The sequence below is a fragment of the Sus scrofa genome, chromosome 2 (genome assembly GCF_054392235.1).
Source record: "Sus scrofa isolate SSC_HxYL_T2T_F1_AM1 chromosome 2, Sscrofa_HxYL_maternal_Yorkshire_Landrace_v2.0, whole genome shotgun sequence".
Taxonomy (NCBI): Eukaryota; Metazoa; Chordata; class Mammalia; order Artiodactyla; family Suidae; genus Sus; species Sus scrofa.
In genome coordinates this window covers 2,453,835-2,477,729 of record NC_139384.1, presented here as the reverse complement: position 1 = coordinate 2,477,729, position 23,895 = coordinate 2,453,835, and the positions used below count along the sequence as shown (strand labels likewise).

Here is a 23,895-nt window from a genome sequence, read left to right as displayed (position 1 = left end):
CCTGCTCCCTCCCCCTGCCCCCCATCAGCTAATTTGCTTCTCTCTCTCTGTCTTTTTTTTTTTTTTTTTTTTTTTGTCTTTTTAGGGCCGTATCCATGGCATATGGATATTTCCAGGCTAGGGGTTGAATCAGAGCTGCAGCTGCCAGCCTACCCCACAGCCACAGCAACGCTGGATCCCAAAGCCACTGAGGGAGGCCAGGGATCGAACCTGCATCCTCATGCATGCTAGTCGTGTTCATTACTGCTGAGCCACAATAGGAAGTCTGCTAGGTTGTTTCTCAGCCTGTGGCCTGCCGTCAGTAGCATCAGTTGCTCTGGAGCTTATTAGGGAAGAAGGTTCCTGGACCCATGACTCAGAATCTCTGGCTGTTGGAACCAGGGATCTGGTTTACAAGCATGGGCTTAATGAGCGAGGGGTCCATTCTCCCCACATAAGGAGGCGTGCAAGGCAAACAGTCCCAGGGTGGCCCACAACCCAGGATGCTTCGGAGCAGGCTGCTTAGCCAACGGGTGTGCAGCTGCTGCCCTCGGGCTGCGCCGGGCATTTTCAGGATGACCGCTGGCTTCCAGCACAGACACACATCCAGCCCCTTTTCCAGACCCTCCCCCAGCACATCACGTTATCTCGTTCCTACGAGCATGTCATCTGGTGGGACTCGGCAGGGGCGGAAGCTGGCAGCACTGCTTTTTAGCTGGGCTGGAGGCCACCCCCACCCCAGGCTTCTGCTCTAAGGAGACTCAGAATGGGTCCTGGGCACCAGAGTCTGCCTGTGATACCCATATGTGTCACACACACCCCCCTTAGCGCCATGTCCCCTCTCCTGCACAGGGCAGGGCTGCTGTTCTGTCTCCTTTGTGGGGACCGGGAGGTGGAGTACCCGTTTGGACCAATGAACTGAGAGTAGAAGTAGGTCAAGTGTCTGGAGAGTGGCCTGCGGGTCTCCAGAGCCCTTTCTCAGCACACGGCAGCTGGTGGTGCTTGAGAATGCAGCTGCTCCCTGAGCGCCGGGCCTGAGCAACAACGACAAACAGCCTCCCTGCTCAGTGTCCGGATCCCTGCTGACACTCGATAGACATGCAACCCGAGGGAGAAATCGACATTGTTTAAAACCGCTGGGACTCGGGGGATGTTTGTTACTTCAGCATAACCTCCACTAACCTGATGGATGCAAATCTTCTCAGCAAATAGGACAGTCCCACGAGATGCTTTCATCTTTCCTCCTTCTTTCTCTTTTTTAGGGCTGCACCTGCAACCTATGGAAGTTACTGGGCTAGGAGTTGAATCAGAGCTGCAGCTGCAGGCCTGCACCACAGCCACAGCAACACTGCTTCCAAGCTGCATCTGTGACTTATGCTGCAGCTTGCAGCAATGCTGGATCCTTAACTCACTGAATGAGGCCACGGATTGAACCAGCATCCTCGTGGACACTATGTCTGGTCCTGCTGAGCCACAATGGGAACGCCAGAGGACTTAATTTTTTAAAACAAACTGTTTCCTGTACATAATCGTATCCATGAGCAGACTCTTGTTCATCCTTCAAAACCCAAGTTGCTTGTCCCATCAGAAGCCTGTCCTGACTTTCCCAGGGATGGTGCCAAATGCTCTGCAGAATAGTTGATCAGGGAGAGGGCTAGAAAGTATGGGAGATGCTGCTTTCAAAGGAAGATGCAGAAAAAGCTCTGCGACGGTGACATTTGAGCTGACACCTGAAGAAAGTGAGGAAGTTGCCCTGCAGACATTGCGGGGAAGGGCGTGTCCAGGGGAGGGAAGGGCCAGAGCAAAGCCCTGAGGTGGGAAAGGCAATGAGTGATGGGGAGACCAAGGCAGGGAGGCCAGTGAGGAGGGTCGGGCCACAGAGACCCCTCTGACCGAGAGTCAGAGAATAGCTGGCCATCGGAGACCAGGAAGAGTTGACAGTGGCCGGGATCAAGGTGGTGGCCGTGAAGGTGCTGCTAAGAGGTCCTGCTTAAGATGGTGTTCATGGAAAAGTCAAGGATTGCCTGATAAGATGTGCAGGACAAGAGAAAATGAGTTCGGAGCTCCACCCACAACTGTGGCTCGAGGCATGCGCCTCGTTGGGAGACTCAGGGAAAGATGACGCTGGAGGGTTTTCTCGCCCACGGGGCTTGGCTCAACCTGTGCCTTTGCTTGCAGTCTTTTCGTTCATCTTTGGGGTCCCCATCCGTACCTGCAGATGGAGGGCGTGAACCTCACACGGTCTGACCTGTTCTCTTTGGTGGATCCTGGGGTTGAAGTCTGGGACCCAGGGCCCAGGGACGGGCTGGAGATGGACCCGTGAGAACCTCTGACGGCTCTGTGGTTAAGGCAGCGTCGGACGGGGTCTCCTGGAGAGGCTGGTAGAAGAGCAAGCAGGGAGATCTGAGGCCAAGACCAGCGCCACGGGTAAAGCAGGGAGGAGGAGGAGGAGTCGGCACACGGGATGAAGGGAGGCTCAGGGAAGTAGACGCAAAGAAGACACCGAGGGCAAAGTCCGGACTCTCACGGGAACGTAAAAGTAACATCCAGCACTCCGTCTGACTCCCTCGGTAACGTGGGACCCAATCAGATGGGACAACCAGCTCCAAGGAGAATTCAGAGGACTTTACAGATGGCGAAAGGAGCCCAGAAGTAAATTTACGTATATTCCTGAGGGTTCTGTCTACAGGATGAAAACCAACTTTATTCCAGCCACCACAATTAATTTGCATTTCTGTGCGTAAGAATTGTCGGCAATATTCTGTTTTCCGTGAGCGTTTTGTGCAACTTACAAAATAGTTGAATGAAAAGTAGAGAGGCCACGGACAGGTGCACTAGGCAGGACCCTCAGGGAAGTTGTGTGAGTTTTTGTTGTTTTTGCCCCCCTTTTTCTTTCTTTTTAAGGATGCACCAGCTGCATATGGACGTTTCCAGGCTAGGGGTCGAATTAGAGCAGCAGCTGAGGCCTAAGCCACAGCCACAGCCACAGTCACAGCCACAGCAAGGCCAGATCCCAGCTGTATCTGTGACCTATGCTGCAGCTTGCGGCAATGCTGGATCCTTAACCCACAGAGTGAGGCTGAGGACTGAACCTGCATCTTCATGGACACTATGTCAGTTCTGAATCTGCTAAGCCACAAGGGGAACTGCTATTTTTGTCCTTTTTGAAGTCTTTCCCCAGCAATCCCACTCCTGGGCATCTATCTGGAGAAAACTCTAATTCAAAAAGATACACACCCTCCTGTGTTCACCGCAGCACTAGTCACAACCAGCCAAGACAATGGAAACAACCCAAATGGCCATCCGCAGAGGACTGGGTACAGAAGAGGTGGTACACATACTCACAGTAGGATGTTACTCAGCCATAAAAAGAATGAAATAATGCCATTCGCACCAACACGGATGAGCTTTGAGATTCTCATGCCGAGCGGAGTAAGTCAGAGAAAGACAAACACCATATGATATCACTTATATGTATATGTGGAATCTAAAATAAATGATACGGATGAACTTATTTACAGACAGAAATAGGCTCGCAGACATAGAAAACAAACTTATGTTACCAAAGGGGAAGGTGGGGGGAGGATGAATTAGGAGTTTGACTTAACAGATACACGCGACTGTATATAAAATAGATTAACAGCAAGGAGCAACTGTACAGCACAGGGAACTAGATTCAGTGTCCTGGAATAACCTAGAATGGCAAAGAATCAGAAAAAGAATAGATTACAGGTGCGTGGGTGTACCTGTGTATCACCGATTCACTGCGCTGTACATACCTGTAAACCAACTTTACTCCAATAAAAATTTAAAAATAAGTACGTAAAGTCTTTCCAAATTTCTCCTGACTCAGGAGACCACGGCGTCTTAGAAGCCACAGGAACCAAGCGGCTCCCGCAGGAGGAGGGATCCGCGAATCGGGTGCTGGCGAGAAGGCAGGACGAGCCCTGGCTCCTGGGTTTACCAAGAGGTGGTGGTTGGTGACGCTGACCAGGGCAGTTTCGGTGCACAGGTGGGAAGAGAGGCTCGGAGGAGGTTCGGGAGTTGGTGGGCGGCGCCCCGGTGGACTCAGCGAGTCTGGACACCTCTGGGGAGCTGACGACCGAAGCCTCCTCTGACCTGGAGCAGGGAGGGGCTGGAAGGAACAGCACCACACACACACGCACACACACACACACACACACACACACACACACACACTGCCGGCCCCCGAGGCCACTTCCAGGGACTTGCTACTTCCCAGGGAAAAAGGATCCAGGCAGCCATATGCCACCTGTCTCACGAGAAACAGACTGGCACTAAAACAAAAGCCCTAATCATCAGAGGAGAACTCATTTCAGACAAGGCAAACAGCGTGACTCCTCGGTGACCGGGGCCCTCTCCAGGCCAGGGTATCCCCTCTGGCCCTGCCTCCGCCTTCCAGGCCCCAGGTCCCCCCTCCTGCCCTGCCCGCCCCTCCCTGGAGCTTTGAGTCAGCACTGGCTCAGAACAAGCCGCTCCAGGGCTTTACAGCTATCAGGAGGCTCGGCAGGAGCTTCAAAGTTTCTGTGCTCTGAGCTGCCGCAGCATCTCCGCGCTCCCCCTTCTCCCAGGAGAGAAACACGGGAGAAGACAGCGGCGTGCTCCCCCCGCCCCCGCGCAGGTGAGACGGGTGTTTTGTCAGTGTGTGATTTCCTCTGTGCATTTACCTCTGAGAATGAAGTATCCTATCAAGGGGTCCCTTAGAGGGACACAAAGAAGCCAGGAGAAAGTGGGAGACGAGGAGCTGCGTGTGGCTGGTGGAGGGGCCTCTCTGGAGCCCTGTGATCTCGGGGCTCCTGCCTTGCAGGCCCTCTTGCTTTTAAGCCTCCTCACAACCCAAACCTCAGGAGCTGGACTGTCTTGTCACTTCACAGAGGAAACTGGGGCCCCGGGAGTTTGCCAAGATCTTGAGCTGGGACTCGCCCGTGTCTGGGCGGATGAACAACCCCAGCTCTCGTCCCATCGCCGCCTCCCCAGGGAGCTGAGAGTCTGCTGATGCTGCCTTTGAATCTGGAGCAGGGTTGGACTTTCCGGAGAAGTGAAATGGGGGAGGGGGGACGGGACGGGGGGAGAAGTGTGTTGTTTTGTTTTAAAAGAATGAATATCATTGGCCAAGGCTGCGCCCCTTAATGGTCTGCAGTGGGCACTCCATACCAACTGCGTTTGTTTGAGCAAGGGTGGGGCTCAGGGGTCCCAGCCCCAAATCGCCCTTGGGGCTCGGGGTCCCTGGTTGGAGTCCCAGCTGTGCCCAGCCACCTCCCACCCCACCCCCAACATATCAACAGTCTCCCCCAGCCAGGAACAAGGAGACCGCAGGGCTGAGCAGAAACAAGGCCACCCAGGCCAGACCTCTCACTCTCCGGAAGATGATCAAAGGCATCCCCTCGCCTGCTGTGACGGAGCCCACCGGCCCCTGGTGGCAGCCCCTGGCAGCGGGTGTGTTGGGGGACAGAGGGGCTGGACCCTGCAGAAGGCAACAGGCAGGCAGAAATGGGAGCCCAAATTTCCAGCAGCTCCAGGGTCTCATGGACACCTGCCCCCCACCGGGGGGGGGCATGGTTTGGTTCATGGTTTTGGAATGTTTAAAGGCAAATTGAGGGTTTAAAAGGCATGTTTCCCTAGTGATGAGAAGATGCAGGCTCTTCCAGAGATGCCCCTGCATGCTTCTCATTTCCTTCTTCACACCCCTCTCGTAGCAGCTGAGGGTTGTTCTTTATCATTCTTCCTTCATCTTTGATTTTTTGTAACTCAAAATAGGACATACGTGTGTGTGTGGATTGACAGGCAGGTAGATAGGTAGACAGAGATAGAGAAATACATACAAGTCGAATCACGCTCCAGGGAGTCTAGAAGAAAACCACGGTCCCCTCTCCCACCCCAGCTGCTCAAAGGCATTTACTTTACCTCTTTTAGTTAAGCCTCTGAGCCACTGCATCACCTACATGTTTAAACCAACTGCTTTTATCGCCGTCTCTTGGTCCACCAGCTTTAGGCGATACCTACAGAATAATGGTGAAGTCAGCCGCTCTCCTGGTCTCCCCACGTCGTTGCAGCTCCAGTTTTGGACAAACCGATATTCAGGATTTGCATTATGGCAACTAGGTAAATATTGTTTGCTTTACATCAAGTATGACTAAGGGTTTTTTTTTTCCCCTCTTTTCTCAGACATTTGTTTTTCCCGGAGTTAGTGCTTGCCTTCCCCTTGTCCAAGATGGTTTTTTTCTTTTTCTTCTTTTTGTCATATCCACCCACGGCTGAGTGTTCCTGTACCTCCGGCAGCCTCTCCACACAATGTTCAAGCCCATCAGGTTACCCTTAGTTGCACGTTGCCGTTTTCTTCGGGGATCCCTCCATCCCTTTGATTGAATCTGCATCTTTGCTCTCTAGGCCTGGGAACCAGGCCTGTGGGTGGGGCGGGGAGCAGGGGTCTGGTGGGGAGAGGGCTTCCCTCCAGTGTGCAGACCCTTGAGGCTACTTCCAGTGCCTCTCCCCGCCCCTGCCGTGGGCTTTCCTCGGGCAGTACTGTTTATCCAAGGCCACGCTCAGCTCTGGCACAGGTCAGCCTTGCTCTGAGGAACTGCAGGGACTGGCATGGGTCCTATGATGGCTGCCTCGACTGTCCCCCTCCCCTGGCCACACACTGGTCACCTTCCCATCTCTCCTGATCCCTTGCTGCGCCCCTCCCTGGGTCACCCCTGAAATCCGGTCCCCTCCCCACAGAGGCGGGCCTCTGCCTCTTTGTGTTTCAGGACTGGCTCTGCCTTGAGCAGCCGCCTCCCTGGGTCTCCCCAGGACCGCAGCCCGCTCACCGTGCCTGTGTACAGCCTCTCCCCTCCTGGAACGGGAGCCACTGGAAACCTGGCAGCCATCGCCATTCTACACCCAAAGCCTGCATTTGCTAAATATTTTACAAGGAATGATTGATAACCGGGTGCCATGGTGGGGGATCTTCAGAGCCGGTCTCCACCTGGACGGTCCTCTTAGAAATCAGGAAAAAGGGAGTTCCCGTCGTGGCGCAGTGGTTACCGAATCCGACTAGGAACCATGAGGTTACGGGTTCGGTCCCTGCCCTTGCTCAGTGGGTTAACGGATCCAGCATTGCCGTGAGCTGTGGTGTAGGTTGCAGACGCGGCTCAGATCCCGTGTTGCTGTGGCTCTGGCGTAGGCCGGTGGCTACAGCTCCGATTAGACCCCTAGCCTGGGAACCTCCATATGCCGGGGGAGCGGCCCAAGAAATAGCTAAAAAGACAAAAAAAAAAAAAAAAGGATCCGGCATTGCTGTGAGCTATGGTGTAGGTTGCAGATGCAGCTCCCATTGGACCCCTAGCCTGGGAACCTCCATATGCCACAGGTGCGGCCCTAAAATGACAAAAAAAAAAAAAAAAAAAAGAAATCAGGAAAAAGAAAAAGGAGGCCCCTTATTCTCAAGGATTTTGGCAAAAACATCTTTCATTCAGTGTAAGTCTGTGTACATTCAGCCCCGCCAAAACCACGTCTCCCAGGAAATGTCTGGGATGAGGAAAAACAAGCATCTAAACCTTCTATTCCTTAAAACATATTTATTGCTTGTCTGAAGAAATAGACAGCTTGGGAGTTCCCTGCTGGCCCGGTGGGTTAAGGATCTGGCGTTGTCACTGCTGTGGTGCAGGTTTGATCCAGGCTTGGCAACGTCTGCCTGCCATGGGCGAATCCCCCCACCCCTCCCCAAAAAAGAGACTGCTGGGTGTGGGGCAGTGTTGACCAAACGCGAGCAGAAAGCCATTTCATTTGTTTCTACCAGAATTTCCCCAAACGACCTCCCTCTGCTGCTGAGTTTTATGCGCTGCCTCGTCCAAACAGGGCATAAAGCTCCCTTGGACCGATAAACGCCAGCCTCGCCGCGGAAGAGTAAACAGAGCCGCGTCCTTCACGCCTCCGCCCGATTGTTCAGCCCCAGAGCTGCTGGCAACTTCTGTTCTGTCTTTAAAGACAATTTAGCCAATTTTTTTTTTTCTCAGAGATTTTGAAGTACTTGAAAAAGGGTTTCCTTGTGAAGATGTCACAGCATTGGGACGTATTGTCTTTGCTTCTTATCAGCTCTCCAGATGAGCGTTTCGGGCTGTGGAATTAGGGCCTTTCTATTTCTGATGTCCCCATTTCTCAAAATAGGCGGCGTGCAAGCTGACTTGCTGGCCCAGATCGTCCACCCGGGCCCTTGGGTCTGAGGTGGCGCCAGCCTCAAAATCTCAGCTCAAGGCAGCCCTTTGCCCAAACCCACGCAGGGGGTCCAGGCGGCCTCCCAAAGTCGCCAGTCCCACGGGGCCAGGCTCAGGGTGGAGACTCATCCTTTGGATCTTAGGAGAAAGGCCCAGGTGGACTTTTTGGAGTAGTCCGTTGAATGACGCGGATAATGCAGACTTTCCTGATGAGTGCAGGCGCAGGAACACATAAAACACCTTTCCTAGTGCTGAATGCGGGGTCAGGAACTCTACCCAGGATTCCATCCCTTGAGGCCCCCCCTCCCACCCCTCCCCAGGTAGGGTGGCTGCCTTGGGGATGGGAGAGTGGCCCATTGACAGAGGTAATCAAGGGACATGGGATGGCCACTTGAGAGGTGTGGCAAAAGGGCCTTCCAAACTTGGCTGAGCGCGCAGGTCGTGTGGCTCCTCAAGGCCGGTGTCATGCTGGAGGCTGAAGGCGTCGGGGGGAAACAGTTCTCGCTGTGGCTCAGCAGGTTAAGAACCCGACTAGTATCCGTGAGGACGCAGGGTCTACCCCTGGCCTCGCTCCCTGGGTTAAGGACCCAGTGCTGCCGTGAGTGGCAGCGTAGGTCGCAGATGCGTTTCCGATCTGGCACTGCCGTGGCTGTGGCGTGGGCTCTGGCTGCCGCACCGATTCGACCCCTAGCCTGGGAAGTGGCCATAAAAAGAAAAGAAAAAAGAAAGCTTACTTAAGTTCGGGCACCCCCAGTCCACCCCCGACTCCCTGACCCCTGCAGTGGGCACTGGGCAGGGGAGGTGCGGGGGTGCTTGAAGGCCCTGGACTGGCCCTGGGCTTGGGAAGGAGAGGCTGGCCACCCTGCTGAGGGTTTGGAAACAATCCCTGCCTTCAAGGGGCTCTCGGGGTCCGCGGATAGGCGGAAGGACCTCTGAGAGATTAGGCAGGGAGAGGAGCCAGTATTTTTATGGCATCAACCAAAAGCCACGGGATTACTGGCCAGCCCCGCCTTCCCCGCTCCGCAGCCGCCTTAGGAGGTCCGTGCTTCTCGCGTAGACTGTGGTTATTTTCCTGACCTGGGGTCATCTTTCTCTGTGTCTCCACTGGGGCGCTCCCTGCCATCAGGGACTGTGATGCTTGTGTTTTCCCAGTGCCTGAGGAAGGTTCCCAGGGTATTTACTGACTGGGTGGGTGGACGAAGGATACGACGTTTTTGAAAAATAACAAGGAGTTCCCTGGTGGCTCAGCCGGTTAAGGATCTGCTGTTGTCCCTCCTGGGGCTCTGGTGACTGCGGGACTCGAGTTTGACCCCTGGCCAGGGACCTTCCAGGAGAAAAGGAAGTTCAACTCCAGATGCTTCTTTAAACTACCAGCCCCTCGATTCCAGCACCAGAGCAGGTCCTTTCTTCCCAAGGCCTGGCGTCCATTTACATGCATTTCTTCCACAAATTCACTGTCCTTCTCACTCCCTCCTCCAACCCCACCCCTTTTTGAGATCATCCGAGATTTTTTTTTTTTTGGTTCCTCCTGGCTTTACTTTTTAAAAGCTCTGTATTAATTATTTAGCGTAATTCCCACGTCGGTTTTCCTTACTCACCATTGATTCTTTCTTAGCTTATAGATAATCTTCGATTTCTTTTTTTTTTTTAAGAGAGGAGGGCACATGGGTGGTAAAAGTTCTGAATCTTTGCCTGCTGCCAAGTTATCTTCTCCCCACAATTCCCACCTCATTTAGGGCAGGAAATGAACTTCAGGTTCAAGGTCACCCTTCCTCTGTTCTTCACAGCTTTGTCCCCTTATCTTGGAGCTTTGCAGGTAAGAATTTTGATGCAAATCAGAGCCTTGTTCTTTTAGAGTAGGGTTGCCAGTTTTGGGGGGTGGGGGAGGCTGCCTGTGGCACGCGGAAATTCCCGGGCCAGGGATCGAACCTGTGCCACAGCAGCGACCTGAGCCACAGCAGTGCCCTGCTGTGCCTCAGGGAGCCCCCAGGGTTGCCAGATTTTGCAAATAAAAAAGACACGCAATCTTTGGAACATGCTTCTACTAAAACGTTATTTGTTGTATTTCTGAAATTCAGTTTCACTGGGCAGCCTGGCTTTTCCCAGTAACCCCACCTTACAGTTAACCTGTTTCTTTGCTCTTTGCTCTCACTGCCTCAAGACTTTGCTCTTTGCTCTGGATGCTGTGGTATTCCATGAGGCAGGGTCTGGTGACCTCGTGAAAGGTCACCAGGATGCCCCATCATTCTGCTCGGCCCTCCATGGCCCTTCGTGGGCAAACTCAGGCCTTTGGGTTGTTTGTGCTGACTTTCCCTTCTTAATTGTCTGCCCTCAGCCTCTGGCTCTCCTACGAGGTGTTCCCTACAGATTTAAGCTCCCTGTCCCTGTTGAAATGACCTCACTCAAGTTCATCAACCTTCTCAGCTTCCGCTCCTGCATCACGAAATCAGCTTGGATCACCCAGTCTCACAGCCACGCCATGAGGAGTAAATCCGTGAGGGATGGAAGGCCCCTGCATTAATGGGCCCTAACTGTGCTCACGTGAACTTGAGCATCTGGGCTGTTCTCCCCAGGTGGGAGGTCAGGTCGGTGATAGAGCTGCACTTCCCAGCCCCATGTGACTTGTTCTGGGCAATTAATTGTGAACAGATGCGCTGTGTGTCCCTTTTCTGCCAGTGAAAGGCCCACCAAGGCACCCTGTGCTGCACCCACAATGCATGACAATGTTCCAGGTGGCGTCTGTTTAATCAGACTCTGTTTAATCAGACTCTGCGTGAGGGCGAAACAGGAGAGAGCCTTGCTGAACTTTAGTGGGCGGCTGAGCGGGTGAGAAATAGACTTTTGTTTTTCACACTGAGATTTAGGGGATGTTTATTGCTGTGGCACAGCATAGCCATGCTGACTGATACAAAGAGGTCATCGGAAATTCCCTCCCCTCAGGACTCTGCATGGACGCAGTGAGTGCCCCGTGAGCATTTCCCCAGATACGACGAGCCTTGCTCAAAGAGGCTGTCTGTCCTTTGCTGACCCTTTATTAAAATCAAAGGCAAGGGGAGGAAGGGCCACCTTCACATTTGAGTCGGTTCTGAGCTCTGATCAATTCAGACAAGCTGAGGCTCAGCCTGGAGCTGGTGTTGACCGGACAGGTGATGGGGTCCAGACAGCCGCAAATCAGAGGCTTCTCCTCCCGACGATGGAGGAACCGATGTCCTTGTACTCTGCGTTGGTGACCCACATGTCCTTGAAGGTGGAGAGTGAGCACAGGATGGAGCCACCTACCCAGGCACCATATATGGAATACGGACAGGTGGAGACCTGGACGGGGGTGGAGGAGGCAGAGAGAGGGGGGATGGAGAAGGGAAGGGAGGGGAAGAGACCAGAATCAAAATACTGCTGTAAACCGGGGGCACAAAATACTAGCCCCTCAGCGAACTTCATGAGCCGTCATTTCTGCCCCCACCCTGCGAGTTCCTTGTATTCCAACCTTTAAGAGTGCCTAGAGGTCACGTCACAGTGGCTGTGGATTTAAGCTGCGGGACGAAAAGATCAGGAGCACGAAGCACTCACACGTGGCTCTTGGATTCACTCCAAGATGCACAACAGGAGCTCCCGTCGTGGCGCAGGGACTAGCGAACCCGACTAGGAGCCATGAGGCGGCGGGTTTGGTCCCTGACCTTGCTCGGTGGGTTAAGGATCCAGCGTTGCCGTGAGCTGTGGTGTGGGTCGCAGACGTGGCTCGGATCCCACGTTGCTGTGGCTCTGGTGTTGGCCGGCGGCTATAGCTCCGATTCGACCCCTAGCCTGGGAACCTCCATATGCTGCGGGAGCAGCCCAAGAAACGACAAAAAAAAAAAAAGACAAAAAAAAACAAAAACAAAAACCAAAATGCACAACACACTTTACACGTATACAAGGACTATGTGTGACGTGTACGTATTTTGTAGAAAGGTTAGAAATGGCAGATAAGCAAAAAATAAATAAAAGCCAAAGCCAAAACCAACCCCAAGGGGTCAAACCGCCCAGAGAGACCCCTTCCACCCTCTGGGGCTTCGTTTTCAAGAATTTCTCTAGCTTTGGCTTTGCGAGTTTCTTTTTTTTGTTGTTGTTGTTTGTTTGTTTTTTGTCTTGTTGTTGCTATTTCTTGGGCCGCTCCCGCGGCATATGGAGGTTCCCAGGCTAGGGGTCAAATCAGAGCTGTAGCCACCAGCCTACGCCAGAGCCACAGCAACGCGGGATCCGAGCCACGTCTGCAACCTACACCACAGCTCACGGCAACGCCGGATCATTAACCCACTGAGCAAGGGCAGGGACCGAACCCGCAACCTCATGGTTCCTAGTCGGATTCGTTAACCACTGCGCCACGACGGGAACTCCTTTGCGAGTTTCTTATCCAAGACACTCATCCTCTGAGCCGGGAGGAGGCAAATGTGGCCGCACCCCTTCGCCAGGTGGGGCCACTGAGGCTCTGGCAGGTTAGTTCACGTCCTCCAGCTCACCTGTTCTCTGACTTTCCTCAAGGCTTATAGGTGTATGGTAATGTGACATGTTTTTCCTTCTAGAACAGGGGCGTGGATGCCTTGCTGGAGGGATAAGCAGGGCAAAGGGATTTAGAACGAGGAGGTAGGAAACCCAGGGGCCAGGCGGAGGTGGACATAAGGGAAAATGAGTTATCAGATTCAGTCAAAAGTGCTGGCCCTACTGCACCATAGAAACGTGCTTGGCTTGGAAGCCATCTGCTGGTGTTGGTTAAGATGAGAAAGAAGGGGAACATTTTACAGAAAAAAAAAAAAAAAAAAAAAAAAAAAGGAAAAGAGTCACAAAGGGGGGGTGGGGGAAGCTCATCCTGGATCAGGCATCAGCAGAGAAAAGAGCGGCTAACAGGTGCCTGGGATTCCCTGCTCCGCCTTTTCCTCCAACAACACCAAGCAAGAGCAGGCACCACACAGAAGAAAGCAAAAAGCACCAACTGGGAGCTCCCGTCATGGCGCAGTGGTTAGTGAATCTGACTAGGAACCATGAGGTTGCAGGTTCGATCCCTGCCCTTGCTCAGTGGGTTAAGGATCTGGCATTGTCGTGAGCTGTGGTGTAGGTCGCAGATGCGGCTCAGATCTGGCGTTGCTGTGGCTGTGGTGTAGGCTGACAGCTGCAGCTCCAATTCGACCCCTAGCCTGGGAACTTCATATGCCACGGGAAGCAACCCTAGAAATAGCAAAAATATGATAACTAAATAAATAAATATAAAATTTTTTAAAAAAGGATAGTAGGGGGAAAAAAAAACCCCACCAACTGAAAAACAGCCAAAGGGTTGGATTAAGCAATTACAAAAATATGTCAAAAAGGAAGAGAAAGCGAAACACTACAGGGAGCTAGGAAACATGCAGAGGGTTCAATTCTGTTAGTCATTAAAGAAATAAAATGAAAACATTGATTTCTCAGCCATCCAGTTGGGAAAGAGTTTTTTCAATGCCGGCTGCCGTGCTGGGTGGATAGGGGTGAGTGAGACGCCACCTCCCCCGCACAGGCACGGACAGGACCAGAGGCCCGGTGTTGCCGTGGGCACTTCGGCCGTATGTTCCAGAAGCCTCAACCGGGCACGCATTTCTGGCTCAGGAAATGGATCTACCTAGAAATGGATTCTAAGAGGGAAAAGCATCTAAAGGCATCAGAGGAGAGCGTGGCACAGAACCTTTTTACAGCAAGATGCAGGTTGTCAGGAGAAGCTGTTATTTTAAAAGTTGGCCCCGTGGAGACCAAGTGTTCTGTGAGGAGGAGTTTGGGGAGAGAGGTCTTCTCTTTAGGGGAACAACTGAATGAGCTCTGAGGTTGGGTCACGGCGATTCTGCATCCCCTTCCCTTTCAGAGACAGTCTGGACAGGAGGGAAGTCCGGCAGAGGCACAGCCGAGTTTCAGTCAAGTTACAGGAAATGGGCGTTGCCTTGAACTTCATAAGAAGTTGGGGGGGTGCTGGGGGGGAACCTTGAGGGCTCTGAGGAGGGGGGGATAGAAGAGCTTGGTTCAGATCTCAGCCCAGCCACAGGCTGGCAGGCAAAACAGATGGAGAAGGTCAGCCTGAGAGGTGCCCTTGGCACCTGTGGTCCAGAAGCGCACGGAAGCACCGTCTCGCAGGACTGCTTGTTTTCCCTTCCGCCTCGGCTGGGTCCTCCTTTCTGATTTAGTGCAAGTTCATTCCAGGCAAAAGCTCCAGAGGACCCAGGGGCAGGGCGGTGGAAACGCATCCCTGAAGAGAGCCAAGGACCTCGGGGTGGGCAGCAGGGAGGGGTGAGCGCATGCTAACGCCTGTCTTTTCCCGGGAGATGGTGTGCCAAGGGCTGCAGCCTTGACAAGAGAGGGAGCGGGTGGGTACGGGTGTTCCAGCATTTCTGTGTATGAATGCAGCATCATGTGAAACTGTGTGAAGACTGCAGCTTTAGGAAAGGCAAGGCGGGGGTACCCTTCTCTAGCAGCAAAATCTGTGGCGCCGCAGATCTGATTTTGTGACGAGGGCTGCAGCCTTAGGAAAGAAGGATGGAAATAATTTTCCAGGATTATATGGATTTTTATAACAATAATGGAGTTTTATATATAATATATTCTATAATATATATAATGTGTACATGTTATATATAAGATAGTATGTGTTACATACGACACCGTATATGTTATATAACACAGCATATATTATATAGCATAGTATATATTATACATAATGGTATATCATGCATAGTATATACTATACAGCATAGTATATGTTGCCTATAACACAGCATTATTATACTATAGTATATATTATGTAGCTATATAATACACATATTGTAATATATAATAGATATAGTATATAATTTATTTTTTTATTTATTTTGCTTTTGAGGGCCGCACCCATTGGCGTATGTATGGCAGTTCCCAGGCTAGAGGTCTAATCGGAGCTACAGCTGCCGGCTGCCACCACAGCCACAGCAATGCAGGATCCTTAACCCACTGAGTGAGGCCAGGGATCGAACCCACAACCTCATGGTTCCTAGTCGGATTCGTTCACCACTGAGCCACCACGGGAACACAGTGTATAGTATTTTTAAAAGGGGGTTGCCCACTTTGGAGGGGAGAAGCCTTGTGTGGGTTTGTGTGATGGCAGCTGACGTGTTTGCCTTTGCAGGCCATTCCTGATCCTTCCCTGTGGCCCCCACTGCTCTGCAGGAGGAGGCCTAGATCCCGCCCAGAACAAGGACCAGCGCTGTGCAAATGTCTACTTTCAAACTCTCCCTGGTCCACCAGGCTGGGCTGTCACCGGAGAGGGGGAAGGGCCTGCGGCAGGACGGAGCCCCGCGTGTCTGTCCCACGAGCCAGGAGGGGAGGGGGGCAGGGAGCGCGAGGTGGAGGGGGCTGGGGGCAGCAGAGCTACACTGAGGACGCCAGCCAGAAAGTTCCCTCCCAGAGGCCCCGCCTGCAGCCAGATCTGAAACCCAGGTGGGGGCGGGTGAGGCGGTGCCCTGGGCCCCTCCAGAGATTTCTGGGGAGCAGAGAGGAAAGGGGCTGAGCCCCTGCTTCCTGCCTCTGGTGCTGGGAGGCGGTGCCCTCCGGGTGTCCTGCGTCACAGATGGGTGGCTGGTTCAGAGGGTCAACAGGTCTGCAGGGGAGAGAGGTCCCACCCTGGTGTCCTGGGGACCCCCGCCACCCCACCTCTGTGGAGAACACAAAGCACTGGCTGGGAGTCCAGGTTGGGGGTCCCGTGCCACCCCAGGAGGGGCTCCAGGAGCCCCCAGCAGCCAAGCACACTGCACAGACCCACAGGGTGACCCACAGACCTGGGGCTGTGACAACCAGAGGACAGACACCAAGGCAGCAGTAGGACCGAGCAAAGAGCAGGTGGACCAAAGAGCAGGCAGTAGAGGGTGGCTGGGCAGCGGACAAAAGTATGTTCGTGACCCCATCCCTCCGACCCCCCACCACCCAGGCTGGGCTGTGCCGAACGGGTTCCGTCCAGTTCCATGGAGAGACGGGAAGGTGCTTTCTTCATGGGGCAAAAGTTAGGACCAAAATTCCAAACTCGTTGCATAAATGTTGCTGACATATTTCCTACCATGACCACGAGCTGCTTTTACCAACAGAGGGGAAAAAAAGAAAAGCCGTTTCGAAAAATGGGGTCGAAAAGAAGCCCGTGTGAAAAGGCTACACACTGCATGACTCCAAGGTGACCTTCCAGCTGCGTCATCCCAGTGACGTCACATCTCCACAAACCTTTGCCTTGAGCATCAGCTCGGAGTCGGACCACCCCCTGCTGGCCAGCTCGGAGCCACCAGCATCCTTCGCCTGGACCACAGCATCACCTCCCAGCACAGTCCGCACAGTTCGCTCTCCGCACGGCAGCCTGACCCACCCTCCAGAGCCTGACGTCACTGCTCCATGCAAACCTTCCGATGGTTTCCAGTCTCTCTCAGGGCAAAAGCCTCACACGGCGCCTCTGACCCATTTAACCCCCTCCGTCTCTCAGCCCAGCCAATCCTCCCCAGCACACCCTCCAGGAAATAAGCCTCTGGGCCACCGTATGAGGCTGTTCCCTCTGCCTGAATGCTTTTCCCCACATATTCACATGCTCCACTCCCTTCCTTCAAGTATTCCCTCAAAGGCAACCTTCCAGAGGAGACCCCCCTGCAACATGCCTCCCTCACCCCCTCCTTCCTTGCTGTGTCCCCCCAGCCGATGGCTTCTAGCCCCTCCCACCATATTAGCACCCTGTAGCATATGAACCTGTGTGGCTTTTACTGCTCCCTCCCCGACTAGGACATAAGCTCCAGGATTTGTCACTTCTGTCTGCTGATGCTTCCCTGAGCTCCTGGCACTGTGCCTGGCACATGAGAGGCACTCCAGAAACATCTTCAGAATGAACTCTCAAAGCCCCAAGGGGTGGGTGGAGGGGACTGTACCTTCACGTTGATCTTTGGGGAAACCAGGGCGGATATTTCCCTCTGCAGCCGGAACCGCAAGCCCGAGCAGGTGCCGGTGCCTCCAGACAAGAAGATGTGGCCGAAGAGGACCTTCCAGAGGGCGGGGCTGCAGGAGCTGATGCACTGGAAGGCCGTCATGTGGGTGCCGAGGCGGTTCCTCCCTGCCGGGATGGGAGGGGCAAGGAGGAGCTGGGGGGACCCCGGGCTCCACCCCTGGGCGCCCCCTTCCCTGCAGGCGCCAGGGAGGGGGCCCTGCATCTCAGGCAGCTCCAAGCACAGTTGGCAAACGGTAGCATCCCCCACCGCCAGGCCCTTGTGGGTTTGCCAAGGTGAAGCCTGTGACCTGCCCAGCCCGTGGTGGGCTCACTGCTGCGGAGTGAATACACTAATGTGAGTTCTCCCTCACCTGATAGAAACTGTATCCAAGAGTTGCTGATAGTTTTTCATTTTGCTTTTTTAGGGCCACACCCACGGCACGGGGAAGTCTGGGGGGTCAAACTGGAGCTATGGAATCGGCCTGCGCCACAGCCACAGCAATATGGGATCTGAGCCGTGTCTGCGACCTACACCACAGCTCATGGCAATACTGGATCCTTAACCTACCAAGCGAGGCCAGGGATCAAACCCCCAACCTCTTGGTTCCTAGTTGGATTTGTTTCTGCGGCCATGACGGGAACTCCCCAGTCGTTCATTTTTCATGCCTTGGCATCTCCTGGACACGGTGTCCTTGCTCAAGCAGCCTTTGAAGAATCACACAGATTCTGCCTCTCCTGATGCATCACTTGCTCACGTGAACTTGATACCGTGGGAGCAGCCCCGCAGGGTGTGTGTGCGGTGGTCCTGTCTGCTCGAGATTCTGAGCTTCTGGGAGGGGTGGCTGGTGCCTGCTGGGGTCTCCCCATCCGTGACGGGACGGACGGCCTAGCCTTGGAATGAGGACTGAAAGGGCTAATTTACAGAGCCCTTTAGATGCGCCTGGCCCAGCAACTGCTCTGCTAACACCATGGCTAAGGTTGTGCCCGCCCCACTGCCACCTGCCCAGACCCAGAAGAGAACTTCCATTTTGTGGGTGAACTTCACCCAGTGACTTCCTCGCTTATCCACTCAACATCTGGGGGCTTGGGCTATGTTTTAAACCTTCACCCCTGCACAGTCTAAGGGAGAGCCCGGAGCCAGTTCACCTGTACTAGGTGTGAATGCCATGTCCTCATTAGAGCTAGTCCTGGGGAAATGGCTACTTCTCTTTTATTTCCCTCTGCCCTTACTAATGTAAGCAATTATTTAAATTTTTTGATTCCAGGCAATAGTTGGTTTTCTTTGACTACCTGGCCGACTTCATTTTTCTAACCCATGGAAATTTTATAATCCATCATTTTTTCTTGTTCGGCCCTGCCTGCCAGAGAGCTTAGGGTCAACCCTCATTTAAAATCTCTAGATCAGAATAGACTTGTGGTGGCCAAGGGCGAGGGAGTGGGGGGGAGAATTGAGAATTTGGGGTTAGCAGATGCGAACTATTATATATGGACTGAATAGACAATACGGTCTTACTGTGTGGCATAGGGAACAATATACACTATCCCATGATTAAACCTTAATGGAAAAGAATATAAAAGAGAATATGTGTATGTGTCACTGAGTCACGTTGCTGTACACCAGAAACTAACACAACATTATAAATCAACTATGCTTCGATACAGTAAATTTAAAATAAATACATAGGAGTTCCCATCGTGGCCCAGCGGGTTAAGAACCTGACTAGGCTCTATGAGGATGCGGGTTTGATCCCTGGCCCTCACTCAGTGGGTTAAGGATTTGGGGTTGCTTGGCTTGGGGGTAGGCTGGCAGCTATAGTTCCAATTTGATCCCTAGCCCGAGAACTCCAAATGCCATGAGTTTTGCCCTAAAAAGCAGGAAAACAAGCAAACAAACAAACAAACAAACAAACAGAATGCCCTCCCGGCTCCCCACCCCCTTCCTCCTTGCATGTGCCCACCTGTCTGTGTCTGGGCTCATCTCTGACCCCTTCCTGCGGGCTCACCTATGAGGTTTGGCTGGAAAAGCGCTTCGGGGCAGAAGAACCTCTCACGCCCAAGGTCGATCTCCTGGCCATCAGGCAGCTGACATTTCTGTGCGTAGGAGGGTGAGTTGGCTTCCATTTTTTCCTTTTCAAAGTCCAAAGCCACGTAGCAATACTTCTCTTTCAGGTCCCGGACACGGTCTCGGTCAGCTGAGCAGGAAAGCAAAAGGGCCACCTGGGAAAGACTCCGACTGTGAGTTGAGATCACAGAAGGATTGTCCCCCAGGGAGTGTCTTTCTGAAGATTCAGCTCCTGGTGGTGGGAATGAGATGGCACCTCTGTAGCTGCGATTTCTCTTTTCACTTCCCATTCCAGGCGCTGTTGATCTGTAACGTGTGCTGGGGGCCTGGTCAGTGGATGAGAAGGGGGGTGTGGGAATGTCCTGGGCTAGAGGCATGTGTTTGAGAAGTGTCTGCATTTAATATGCTGTGTGTCCGGGGGGTGCTGGGAAACCAAATTCAATTCTGTTATCTATTCATATAGGAGGTGACGTGGGCACCCCCATCCCCACCCGCTATGAGTGGTGCCTACAAACAGCTCACAGCTGCCCCCTTCTCTAGAGAATTGCCCAAGTCCATTGGTGCCCCTCCCTGGAAACTTCGGAAAGATTACACTCCACTTTCTGGGTGGTGGACATCAGTCCCAGCCATCTCCTGCTGTTATATTTTTATGTTCCACCCATCACTGCTTTTTTTTTTTTTTTGTCTTTTTTTGTCTTTTCTAGGGCCACTCCTGCGGCATATGGAGATTCCCAGGCTAGGGGTCTAATCGGAGTTGTAGCCGCTGGCCTATGCCCCAGCCAAAGCAATGCCAGATCTGAGCCACGTCTGCAACCTACACCACAGCTCATGGCAATGCCAGATCCTTAACCCACTGAGCAAGGCCAGGGATCGAACTCTCAACCTCATGGTTCCTAGTCGGATTCGCCAACCACTGAGCCACGCCGGGAACTCCAACCCATCACTGCTTTTGAGTTTGGGTTGCAGGAACGTCCAACACTGGCAGTTCTGGAAATCCCACGGGTTCTTCAGCCCACAGACACTACCTTCTCCCACTTCACCTAAACCAGTCTTGCCCGGGCGTGTTCTGTCCTCCTTGTGTCAAAGCGCTGCCAAGCTCTCTCGCTTTCTCTTGCCTTCTTTCCCCCGGGGACCCGACACTCTTGGCCACACCCTTTTCTTCCCTTGGCCCCCTGGGTGCTGTGCACTCCTGATATTTTCCCCTTCTTTGCCTAGTTTGGGCTTTGGTGAGACAAGTCTAGGTTCAAATTTCACCTCTTCCACTTACCAAGCACCAAGTTCACTATCCTCTTAAACCTCCTCTCTCCTCATCTTCAAGAACGGGACAAATCACAGGATGGTTGTAAGCATGAGGGGAAATAATGCACGGGTGACCTTGCTACGTGTGACGTGTCAATGAAATGTATGAGTCTGGCCCCGCCGGTCCTTGTCACTGTCCCTTGCTTCCCCCTAATTGCCATCATTCCACATGTCAAAATTCCATAGTTTGTGTGGTTTGGGCACAGACCATTGGCCTGAGAAGACCGGAAAGTACAATGCAGGTTATAGGCTTGCTGGGAATGGGGTCCTGCAGGTTCTCCAGGCTGGGACTTTAGCCCAGGAAGTGGGTGAAAATTGGGACAGGTACTTTCTTGTCTGAAGTCCTTGGAGTCACATCCCAGCTGCTCTGCCTATGAGTCATGGGATGTTGAAATCACCCAATCTTCCCAAGCATATTCCCCTTGCAAAAGAGACCATTGTCTCACCAGGGTATTGTAACATGCAGCAGTGAGAGAATGCGAACTGTTTAGTTAACCCAGGGCCTTTCCCAGGGTAGGTATCGTGTAAGCTTAGTAAGTCCTCGGTAAAGCTCAGCCCATCACCACCACCATCACCACCACCAGGGCTTCATCACCAACACCACCATCACCACTTCCGTCATCACCACCACCGTCATCACCATCACCCCACCATTGCCACCATCATTGTCACCATCATTGTCACCGTCATAACCACCACATCACCACATCACCATTATCACATAGTTATCACCACCCCCATTGTCACCACCATCACTGTTATAACCATCATTGGTCAGCACCACCACCATCACCACAGCATCACCACCACCACTGTCACCACCATTGTCACCATCATTGTCACCATCATTGTCACCGTCATAACCACCATCACCACCACCATCACCACTTCCGTCATCACCACCACCATCACCACCACCAGGGCTTCATCACCCCGTCACCATCACCACCACCATTATCACCACCACCACATCACCACCACATCACCATTATCACATAGTCATCACCACCCCCATTGTCACCACCATCACTGTTATAACCATCATTGGTCACCACCACCACCATCATCACCACAGCATCACCACCACCATTGTCACCATCATTGTCACCGTCATAACCACCATCACCACCACCATTATCACCATCACCATCATCATCATTGTCCTCACCACCACATCACCACCACCACCATTGTCACCACCATCATCGCCACCACCACCATCACCACCACCAGGGCTTCATCACCAACACCACCATCACCACTTCCGTCATCACCACCACCATCATCACCACCATTATCACCACCATCATCACCACCACCACATCACCACCACATCACCATCATCACCACAGCATCACCACCACCATTGTCACCATCATTGTCACTGTCATAATCACATCACCACCACCATCATCACCACCACCATTATCGCATAATCATCACCACAGTTGTCACCACCACCATTATCACCACCATCACTACTATCATCACCACACCACCATCATCACCCCGTCACCATCACCACCACTATTATCACCATCACCATCATCACCATCATTAGCATCACCGTCACCACCCTCATCAGCATCACCGTCATTTTATCATCCTCCTCAATGCACTAAAAGTCCCTAAACATAGAACTGGGATGATGGCCAAGTAGCCTTAGCTTTACAAACTGAGGGCTGCAGGTGGAACAAGCCGAGGAGGCTCTTACGGCCCCAAGACGGATTAACCTGGCTAAGAACATCAGTGTCCTACCTGTGCTCACCAGTGGGTGCCCACTTTCTGACAACAGTTGTAGGAGGTACAAGGTTAAGTCTTGACCTGCAATGTCCACCTGGAAGGTTGACTGATGCAAAGGACAGCCGTCAATGATGGGCACAAAGTATGTCATTCCTTCTCCGGATTCAATGGTCATTCCTAAGCAAGAGAACACACTGGAGTCATGATGGAAAGTATACAGCATTCCTTATCAGTTGTCAGGTCTGCAGGAAGACTTGGTGGAGGAGGAGATAACTGGTGGGGAAGGCAAAGGATCTGAGGAGGAAACCTTCTCCCCTGCAGGAGAATGTGCTAGGAGGATGCCTACCTGGATCAGACCAACGGCCAACAGTTTTGGAGAGGAGGTCTGCGGGTTTTTCTTATTCAATCAGACATACAAGTATTAGCAGCTGTTGCCAAAGAGGTAAAAGGGGAAGAAAAACATTGTGTCCCGTTTTCTCCTATCGGTGCATTGATGCAAGCCCTGGAATCTCTGGGTGGCACTCAAGTGCCACAAGAGCCACAAGAGCCTGAATGCATTGCAGGAAAAAGGCAAATTAGATCTCTCTAAATGGACGTGATATGGTACTGGGAACACACGGCCTCATTTCGTGAGAAATGGCAACTTCTGGGACACCCAGGCTGACCAGAGTTGAATCTGATAGCCAAGAACTCCACGTTTCAATGAGGAAAAAGTGAGTCCAGAAGATCTCCATGTCCAGATAAGCTGGGGAATAAGGAATGGATTCTCCTTCCCGCCTGAAACATCTCAAGAAGAGGACAAAAGACAGGAAACCACAGTGTTTATTGGACATCAGGCAACAAATGTCAGGGAACCCCAAGAGACAGGACTTCCCGGGAAATGAAAGCACGGTGCCTCATGAACATACAAAACTCCTAAACAAAATTCTACCAAACTGAATCCAGCAATATGTAAAAAGATACTATGCCATGACCAAATGGGTTTTATTGTAGGGATGTAAGTTTGCTTTAACGAAGATCAATCGGTGTAATTCAATGAATTAACTAAAAGAGAATATCCCTGTGGTCATATAAGATGCAGATAACTCATTTGACAAAATCCCACAGCCATTCGTGATTAAAAAAAAAAAAAAGTCTAAGCAAATGAAGACTACAAGCAAATTCCTCAAATTGAAAAAGGATGTCTACTAAAACCCTGCAGTTTGTGTTGTGCTTAGTGAAGGGCTTCCCTCCAGATCAGGCGTAAGTTGAAAACGTCTGCTCTCACTGTTTCTATTCAGTATTGTACTAGAGATTCTAGCTACAGCAACTAGGCAAGAAAAGAAAAAAAAAAAAAAACACCATAAAATGCTTCCAGTTTGGAAATAAAGAAGTAAAACGGTCTGTTTATAGACAACGTGATTGGCAAAGTAGAAAATCCTATGAAATCTACCAAAGAGTTACCAGCACTAACCAATGAGTTTAGTTAGAGAGCCAGGGTACAATATCGGATACAAAGTATCAGATACAAAGATCAATTGTGTTTCTATATGCTAGCAATCCATCAGCAGAAATTGAAATAAAAATATCATTCACCATAACACCAAAATATGTGAAACACTTAGCGATTAATCTGACAGAAG

General features: G+C 52.2%; 1 protein-coding gene across 9 annotated transcripts in view; it reads right to left on the bottom strand.

Annotated features, from left to right (window-relative positions):
• Positions 1-11,034: 11,034 nt before the first annotated feature.
• The window catches only part of ACTE1 (actin epsilon 1), a 39,100-nt gene continuing 26,239 nt past the window's right edge, over positions 11,035-23,895 (bottom strand). For 6 of the 9 annotated variants that reach the window (XM_085009887.1, XM_085009888.1, XM_085009885.1 and 3 more), the window contains 4 exons: positions 22,289-22,450; positions 19,173-19,361; positions 17,114-17,295; positions 11,035-11,510 (listed from right to left, as the gene is read on the bottom strand). In XM_085009887.1, the coding sequence (XP_084866013.1) occupies positions 11,367-11,510; positions 17,114-17,295; positions 19,173-19,361; positions 22,289-22,450 (677 nt within the window). In that variant the 3' untranslated portion in view covers positions 11,035-11,366. Of the gene's footprint in view, positions 11,511-17,113; positions 17,296-19,172; positions 19,464-22,288; positions 22,451-23,895 lie in introns of all 9 variants that reach the window. The other 3 variants (XM_085009884.1, XM_085009883.1, XM_085009882.1) reach the window with 1 other exon arrangement.